The sequence below is a fragment of the Nomia melanderi genome, chromosome 4, assembly GCF_051020985.1.
Source record: "Nomia melanderi isolate GNS246 chromosome 4, iyNomMela1, whole genome shotgun sequence".
Classification (NCBI taxonomy): Eukaryota; Metazoa; Arthropoda; class Insecta; order Hymenoptera; family Halictidae; genus Nomia; species Nomia melanderi.
Genome location: NC_135002.1, coordinates 1160979 through 1170301, shown reverse-complemented (window position 1 = coordinate 1170301; position 9323 = coordinate 1160979). Strand labels below are relative to the sequence as shown.

General features: G+C 40.9%; 2 protein-coding genes across 4 annotated transcripts; one reads left to right on the top strand and one right to left on the bottom strand.

Moving 5' to 3' along the window:
* Positions 1 to 250: 250 nt before the first annotated feature.
* Positions 251 to 7041, top strand: swi2 (Protein singed wings 2). Of its 3 annotated transcripts, none has more exons than XM_076367453.1 (13): positions 982 to 1168; positions 1583 to 1923; positions 1982 to 2260; positions 2771 to 3018; positions 3610 to 3771; positions 3853 to 4015; positions 4351 to 4507; positions 4585 to 4733; positions 4823 to 5011; positions 5192 to 5350; positions 5811 to 5921; positions 5977 to 6066; positions 6391 to 7041. In XM_076367453.1, exons 4-13 carry the CDS (start codon positions 2987 to 2989, stop codon positions 6574 to 6576), a joined length of 1398 nt encoding a protein of 465 aa, XP_076223568.1. In that variant the 5' UTR covers positions 982 to 1168; positions 1583 to 1923; positions 1982 to 2260; positions 2771 to 2986; the 3' UTR covers positions 6577 to 7041. The 3 variants fall into 3 exon arrangements, with proteins under 3 accessions (XP_031835327.2, XP_076223568.1, XP_076223567.1); XM_076367452.1 differs by having other exon boundaries at positions 1583 to 2103; positions 2193 to 2260; XM_031979467.2 differs by lacking the exon at positions 982 to 1168 and adding an exon at positions 251 to 265 and having other exon boundaries at positions 1583 to 2260.
* Positions 6594 to 9245, bottom strand: LOC116428322 (uncharacterized). Its single transcript, XM_031979786.1, has 10 exons — positions 9044 to 9245; positions 8877 to 8962; positions 8214 to 8382; positions 8055 to 8144; positions 7909 to 7998; positions 7696 to 7838; positions 7458 to 7632; positions 7269 to 7395; positions 7019 to 7197; positions 6594 to 6694 (listed from the first exon to the last, which is right to left on the bottom strand). The coding sequence occupies exons 1-10, from the start codon at positions 9243 to 9245 to the stop codon at positions 6594 to 6596; spliced, it is 1362 nt and encodes a 453-aa protein (XP_031835646.1).
* Positions 9246 to 9323: the final 78 nt, after the last annotated feature.

Sequence of the window (9323 nt, the reverse complement as noted above, 5' to 3'; positions counted from 1 at the left end):
GTAAAAGAGAACACGTTTCACGAACAAATTCTCCAGAACGCCACCAATCAAACCGCAGAACAGATTTGTCCAGTTCGATGATTGGTCAGTTGTTTGCGACAATTTTTCATTGTTATTTAATGCCTATAATTTTTTAAATAATATTTATATTTAATATTAATTCAGACAGTCGAGTAGCATCGTTATGAGTACAAGTAAGTAGCTAGGATTTATTTCAATATTTTCAACGTCAATTTTGAAAGCACCTTAACAATATGGAACCTAAGTGAGTGGACATTGATTTTCTTTATTATATTTTACGTTAATTGCGAAACTAGCGTTCCACTAAGGACGAACTTAGCGATTAATTCATTAGACCAATGGAAGATACGTAAAAATGAAAACAAATACGCGAGTTCAAGTTATTTTGGTTCCAGTATAACGAGATCCCGTTATCTCAAACAGGGCACTTTGTACGAAAAATCATATCAATTATTTATTCACCTCTGTAAAATGATATCCGATATATATGAATACTCGCGTCTATATGGAAACATAAATAAATCAATAACACCGAAGAAATGCATGTTCGACGTTTAGTGAATTTTTATTCTTTCCGTACGATTGTCAATTTATTTCAATTTCTCTTCTTCCATGCATGCGGCACTACTGCTTCCATTGAATTCGTCGTTCAAAATAAGATAATCGCGAGACTCGACTCAAAATCTACTTCTATTGTTAGGATCGCATACGACCGATGGAGGTTTCACAGTTCGAAGTATGCTTCTATAGCTACGATGAATTTTCCATCGAAAGATGCATGTTGCGTTAGGATCACATGACAGTGGCGCAGGCAACGGTTCCAAGAAATACGTCCATGGCAACGATGAATTCGGTGTCGGTTTTTGTACTTCGTACTAGGATAATATCACAGGACAAGAGGTCTCAGGACATTCAGTTGTAGGTGGCACCACTGTATGGAACACGAATTCCTGTATCTCTTCGCAACTTAAGATTTGTGCAGGCTGTGCATACAATGTATTTTTCTGTCTACCGGTCTGAAATACCGACGTCAAAAATGCCGCAATGCTTCATGGACTCTTCCTGTCAACGGTCAACTTCTGAACTATATACTCTAGTAGCATAAAGTCTTGAATACGTATACTTCTATTATTAAATTCTGAAAAAGGTATTGTTTTTCGAACGTTTATCATTCATTTTATATTTAGAATGAAATATTTTTCCTCAAATATTTATCAATTATTTAAAACATTGAATACATATGTACCTATGTTGATGTACAATATATTGATATGTAACTTCAAAGTCACACAAACCTATAGAGGATTAACATTCGAAGTAAAATAATTCTTTCTCAACTTTTAAATTATTTTTCTTTTCTTTTGCATTAAAGATACCTTTGCACATTGCACGTGTGTCGTCTGAAGCTTGCATCACATTCAGACAAAAGCTGCCTAATACTGTGACATGAAAGTCTTTCAGAAGACCAATTTTTAATTTCTTCAATTTCTAAAAATGACTTAGTTTTTAATTACTTCATTACTTGCTCCAGAAAGTTAAGTTTGTATTTATTTCTCTACAGGCGAGAAGCGTCAGCGGTTATTCGTAACGAAAGGTCATGGAGCCTTCCACTCACCATGTTTTTCAACCGCCACGGTTTTGGACGCAATCGTCATTGGTGCGCAGCAACAGGACAAAAGGAGACCGAATGCAACGGAGTAGGACGGAGCTATAGAGAATGTTGTTTTCTATCCTTATTACATTCGTTGCTGCTAAATCGTATGACAAACCCGTAGCAGAAATGGAATGTGCAGCTGCTAAACCAGGTGAAACGTTTGATCGGTAACGTCGAACGCTACACGCAAATGGTACGGGGTGTTGAGAGCTCGGATGTCCCAAACAAAAATTCCCATAAGCTGCAAGGTCTGTTAGGTATTTTAAGTCTGTGCTGATAACGGTAATAGAGATAACTTGACTATAGATGGCGCTGCTACGAAGAAAACTGAATTTGTTGCCGATTTTTGCGTCTGGTATTAGGATCACATGAAGACGATGGAGGTACCGGTAATCTGGGCGCGCATTTCAAACCGAGTATGCTGCATAGTTCGTATTCGTTACTTCACTTCAAGTTTTATTGTACTAATAGACTATATTGGAATCAATTAATGAATGATTTCCTATTTATTTAACAGGTCGACTATTTATTTAACAAGTGATCACTGGAGCTTGCAAATTATGAAGAATAATTACATATACATAGGTAGCTGTTAACACCTTGCCTTATGACAATTTTTAATCTGATTAACAAATATAAATATTATTCAGTTTGTTCGAATTCAAAGTAAATATTATTAATACTATTAATATTATTAATACTATTGATACTATTAATACTGTTGATATTATTAATACTGTTGATACTATTAATACTGTTGATACTATTAATATTATTGGTACTATTAATATTATTGGTATTATTAATATTATTGATACTATTAATACTACTAATATTATTCTGCTGTAATCAATTATGATACTTAAACAATATCAGCATATAGTCACAGAATATGCCTAGAATTTTTCTCTTCCCAATAAATTATTGACACAGTAGTAGTATCGATGGGAGTTGAGAAAGAAATCATTAGGCAAGGGGTTAATCGCAGTTTTCCCCGCGAAAACGATGCACTCGCGTATCGCAGCATGCACTAATGCACTATGTAAATCGAATATCTGCGTCTGCGCCCGCATTCTGCAATATGTTCTTTTCCAGTTAAACCCCGGCGACGTCTTAGTTGGTCATCCGACGAGAGTCGGGGACCACCTTCGATTTTCTCATTAGCATCGATAGCCAACCAGTCGACACTTGTGCGGCGCGGAATTATGAGATCTCGCTTCCTGCCAAACTTCTGACTTCTAAAGTAAGATCAATTGATCCATTACATTTCTAATCGGCCGGAGAATCGTTGCGCAGTCGAAGGATCAGAGAATGTGTTCCTCTTCGTTTGGTCTTGCTTTGCTGTAAGTAACTATTATCTGCGATTTCGAGCAGTCCCCGTCATTCTAACGAGCTAACGGTTTCGTTACGAGTAAATTTTGTGGAGAGATTACTCTTCGGTTCGCGTCGCGTTAGGTTTCTCGGAAGGTAACGTCTCTGTTTGCGCGAAATTCAGAATCAGTCGGGTAAATAATAGGTAGAAGCGGTCTTCGAGCACAAGCATTCTTTCCATCGAGTCATTTTAAATTTGCTGCGATCGCTTTTATGATCAATCGCGCGGTAGGCCTTTGTACAATGGAAAGAGTACGAGACCCGATGCGATTCTGATTAGATAAGCAATAGGACAGTCACTGGTTGCATAGGCAATTTGCTGCGCAAGGAACCGATGCTTCCGTGTGTGCTTAGGAATTAAGTCCCCGGAGATTAGATAGCACCCTGCTAATATTGTGATGCACTCGAGGCTGAAATTGAAAGTTGTCAGGGGTGATGGATGTTCAAACATCTAAGCCTCTCGTGTACAGAAGCATCGAAACCTTTGAACGCCCGAATCCTAAGTCGGCCGCCATTGATGCGCAAATTCGAACAGACAATTGTTAACACTGTCTACCACGTAGGACGATAGTCTGGCTCTCACAGCTAAATATCTCATCAGCGAATGAGGAAAACTGCCACTTCCGGCACCTGCAATTAGATGGATTTGAGCGCAAGTGCGAGTTCAGGGAACACGATCGCCTGCTCGTTTGCTTTCACACTGTCGACGATAAATGGAAATCCGGGTAAATACCTCGGTTTCGCATTCTGATAAGTACTTACAATTGACTGCGACTCCTTTGAAAGTTACTATTTGAATATTCTAGCGGTGAAAATGTGACAACTTTGATCCTCTGCCATTGGTCCCTGGAGAAGTTCGATCCCGCGCTCGAACTGCACGGATTCCCTTCCTTGAGAAAATTGGTAATTGCCAATGGCAGTTTGCTTGAACTCTCGTCAACATTCCCAACTGAAACTCGACTGCTAGAGGTATGTTAATGATCACTGGATCCTTTTGATTGTGACAGTGAATACGATATTAACAAGTTGATTCCGGACGATTGAAAAATACGCGAAATACACAAAATGGAACTATAGTATCAAATTATTTCACTGCATCGTTTATTATTATTCCTCGTTTATCTTGCTGTTGATATCAACTAATAAATAACCGTTCTTCATCTCGGCTACAAAATAAGCGATACAGAAAACTGAAGGTTTCCGTGGCAGTCAACGTGTTAATTGAATAATTCATAATTATTCAATATAACCGGGGGTCACTGTTGACCCTACGGCATTCAACGTGTTAACATTGAACACTGCAGACGATCAAGGTGACCGGGACCAAGCTACAAAAGCTGCCCGATCGCGTATTCTCCAACCTGATTAACCTGAGGACTCTCGACCTGAGGAACAACAACATTGACGACGCTAACATGACAGCGCTCGACAGTCCTTCCTTGCGTCACGTTTATCTGTCCGGTGAGTTGGGAGTCTACGGTTGCTAGAGCTCGTTTGCTCGCGTTTCATTGAAATAAACGGAGAATCGTCTGACGAAGGTAATCCCTTAAAATGCGACAAGAAGACGAAGTGGATACTGGACCAGAGAAAGGGTTCCCTCAGCCATAAAATCGCCGATAAGAAAAGCCTTCGATGCACCGCGCCTTACGAGAACAGACCGCTGCTCCAAGTGGTCGAAATAATCGAAGTCTGCATCGTGTTCAGTATTATTCATTTATTATTCCAAAGTATCGACTCAGGAATCTGTACGCGTGTCTAACAGATTTGCCATTGCAGAAGCTCGCGGAGGAGTGCAAGAGGACGGTGTGCGAGTGCGAGCTGGTGTACGTTGTCGGCCAAGGAGGGAAGCACATCCAGAGGCAACTGATGGCATTCGCTGCGGTGAACTGTAGTCATCGTGGACTGATCGAGATGCCTGGCTTCTTGCCGGAGAACACGACTACTCTTCGGTTGACTGGAAATAAGGTGAATTTGAGAATTGTAAATTAAAATTGTAGACTGTAGATTGTAGATTGTAGCTTTTAGTCTACAATCTACAGTCTACAGTCTACAATCTACAATCTACAATCTATAATCTACAATGTACAATCTACAATCGATATAAACATTGACTAAAATGGCAATTGACGCTTCGCTTTCTTGCAGATACAAGATCTCACACCACTTACGACTAATCCAGTGTATAGAGGAGTGATAGATCTCTACCTGGACGACAATCAGATCGAGAGCATCGTCCAGCTGGAGGGATCAAGCTGGGTGGACCACTTCCGGTTATTCAGTCTTCGTGGGAACAAGCTGACCGATGTTCGTGGTTCTCTTGTGTTTTAATGGAACATGAAAAGTTGATTAGCAACCGATTTAGGGTAGTTTCTTTCTTTAAGATTCATTAACCCTTAGCACTCCAGGTTGTTTTGTAATCTATCAGCAACTGCAACTAATTTTTATAGTACTAGCGAAAATGAACAATGCTATAACATTTCTTAGATCTTTCATTTTCCTTAGTAGAAAATTTTGATGCGTGGAGAATCTAATAATTTTAGGGTAGTTTCTTTAAGATTCATTGAAATATTTAATATTGTAACTGGTGCAATATTGGAACCTACAGAGTTCAAAGGGTTAACACAGCAGAAATGATTAATATACGGACGGCGAGTCGAGTCAACAAACATTGCTTTGCTAGAGGATTTGTATTCAGAGTACTTAACATGGTAATTAGAGCTTAAGCGTTTTAAGAGATGATTAGTTTCTGTTGCCACTGTTTCAGCTGCCCACGTATGCTCTGCAAAACGTGTTACAGCAGAATGGAAACGCCGTGAGTCTGTATCTTGGGAACAACTCGTGGCGTTGCGACTGCCTTTTCACGCCTGGCTTTCAGGTAACTTTTCCCGCGCAACCGTCGACAGCTTCCGTAAAAAAGCAATTCGTTTCAGGATCTTATTATCAAATACGCTAACCTTGTGAAGGACATCGACGACGTTAAGTGTTCGTTGACAAACGGGGACGACAATAATGGGAAAATCGTGAGTAGGCGTTCTCCGACTCTAATTACTAAGTAGTTCTACTGTTAAATTCATGAGACTTCCGGTAGGTAAATAACAAGAAACCGTTCTCAGGCTAATGAGAACTAAGAATTGATCCGAGAATTTCATTCACGTTTAACACTAGAACTACCGAGCATTTAATACTACTGCTATGTAATCCCTATAAAAATTCTAACAGTAAATTATGTTCAGTTTCTTAGACGTTCATTATAGCATTCAAGCGAAACTATTTATTTCCAAAATCATTTCGAACGTTCAATATTCAATACTTTTCAACACTTTTGACATCCTACTTTCTTGAAGATACGGGACCTAACGCGCACGGAGATCTGCGTGCTGCCGGACGACGACCCTTGGATCAATCTCTTAGACATCATCAATATCATACTAGCGTCCCTGACGATACTCATTATCAGCAAGCTGATCTACGACTACTGGTGGTACAAGAAAACTGGGAAACTGCCTTGGATCATCACAAAGATGCCATAGGAAACAGACAGCAGGGGTCAAACAGTTACCTTTGTACTCGATCTTTGGCCTTGGCAGTAACGACGGTACAGTTCCTCAGCGGCTGACTTTTTCGCAACGCATTCCCGAACGCCTCGACCTGTGTTGGAAGATCACGAATAAAAGTCTCGAGAAAGAAATCCTCGATTAACCCTTTGCACTCCAGGGTTAACACGTTAAGCGCCATGTCAGTCACTGGTGACTGACGCTTCCGAATGACTAAAAAACAATCGTAACATACAAGACAACCGATGTGAAATAAAAATGTTTAATAAGGCAACTAAGTTGATAACAGTGTAACGCAACCGTTGCAACGCCAAACAATTCACAATTTTTCCTACTTTTCTTTGCTACAAAAGACCAACTCTATGGGAAAACGCTTAAGATTTTCGTGGCGCTTAACGTGTTAAGAATCGAATGATACCTTTACTGGTGCAGCCCAACGCGGAACAAGTGGCGGAATAATTGAAGCCTTCGTAGGTTCCTGCTTTTTCAACGGTGTACTTCGGCACTGGTTGATCTTCCTCGAGGCAGAGCAGGTAAAGTCTTCTTTGGCCCGTTGTCCTTGGACTCTTCAGACAGAGATTGCTTATCTCCAGCATTCTACAAAATCCATTATTAGTGAAACAACCGTTTCACGAGTCGCACAGTCAAATTCCGCAACGCACACTTACTCGTCTCTCGAGAGATACGCGAGTGTGCCAAGTTTCCCGTCGTCCATTTGTTGATTGGCGATCATCTGGAGTATCTTAGTAGCCACGCTGTTCTTAGCGGTCTCCTCGCTGTCTCCGAGGGTGGTTGCTGTTCGGTTGAAGAATAGATTTACACTCTTCTTGGAAGCAGCTTGATATTTGTCGAATTACCGGTAAATCCACCGAGGCTGCCACGTATGGCGAAGACGTTCGATTTATACCGATACGGACCATCGGTCACATGCTGATATGCCACCTGAACTTTACAGCGCTTCGCGTAGGCTTCGAGGATAGACAATGGCGTCCGCTTCTCTGGGATTCTCAGTGAATTCTCGTCGCCGCTTCCCTTCAAGCAATTTCAAGGATCATTGTTCAACGCGTTAACGCTAAAACTACCGAGCAGTTTTACTTTAAGCATAGTCGCGGTGTCGTCGTTAGTTTCGATTAGTTCTTGGCTGCTAATAGTTTGATTCGAATCGACCTCGATCGTAGAGTCACCAACGGCCGCGCATTTCTCTTGCTGGTGCAGTATAATGCAACCTTTCTCAGCTTCTAGAAATTTTGAAATCCCGCTAGTAATTTACGTTTAAGAAAATTCGCTTTTGTCGATATAAAACGGTACCATCAGAGCTGGACCTATTTCGTCTCCGCTCTTTGCTCTTAGAACGCTTCCGGTCCGCATCAATGGCGTCTTCGCGGAAGCCATCGTTTACTGAAGATTAAAAGAACAAAAAAAATAAAACTGAAACTTTTATAGTAATCCATTACCATCGTCCTCAACCGATTTCTTCATGGCAATGTCCACCACCTTCTCCCATTCTTCCAAACTGCGCGCCTCCTTCGCCCTCTGCTCAGCGACTAAGACACGATAAGACCCAAATATTGTAAAAAGAAACAATAACGATCGTCAAACAGAAGTCTACAGACGTGCGTTGTCTTTGGGAAGCACGGATCGTCGAATAACCGTGCGCGACTCGTTCGATTGAGCAATGTCATTCTGATCAGGTGAAACATCTGCGTCGTGGACGTTGGTATCCGACACCTGCACTCCTGCGACGCTTTTGCCACCGTTTTCTGCATTCTTTAATAAACAGGACTGCTCAGTATTAATATTATGATTCATAGTAATAATAATAATAATAATAATTGAATAATAATAATAAAAATGGACAACCTCCTGACAGGTTAGAGATTAATGGCAGGGGGTTTATAAAATTTATTTATTTGATTTGTTAACACTACTTATATTTCTATTATATTTATTGCATTCTATTATGATATTATTATTATTATTAGTATGAATCATAATATTATCATTATAGAATGCAATACATATAATAGAAATACAAGTAGTGTTCAATAACAAATCAAATAAATTTTATAAACCCCCTGTGCCTACGTCCATTAATCCCTAACCTGTCAGGAGGTTGTCCATTTTTTGGTTCCAACGGTTAACCTAAGATGGCAGATGATAGATTTAAAGCACCGGGTCCTCGAGAATGACGTTAAAAAATATGGGTAGAATTAAGGAGATCGACGGTACGGTCATAAATGGACCTAGGCACCGGCTCTCCTGTAATTAATAGTTACATCGTTTCCGATGGACAAGGATTCCCTCGCGGAAATTAACATGCTGGAGTTCTCGGAGTCAGGAGTGCAGAAGGAGGTGGAAGTCTCTGTAATGGTAAAGGATTCCAGAGGGTTTCTACCTTATCCTACTGTTAGATTACTACGGGGAAATTTCCTGCCGGACCAACCGATTTCCCGTTGACAGGGTGCCCGCAACTGCTGGAGAAGATCCTCGGCGCGGTCTACCACCGCCTCCATCTCGCACAGCAGAGGCGCAGCATTCGGAAATCGCTCCAGTATCATGCTCCAGATCACCTCCGCGTCCTCGGTACCTTGCAATGACTTTGGAAGATCATGCTTCTGACACTCGGAGTCCTGGCGTTCCGACATTCAAGCATGAGGATTTCGAAGCGACGAATGGCAAGTTACAAGTGACGAATTCCGTTGACGGATCGTAAGTTGAACCGC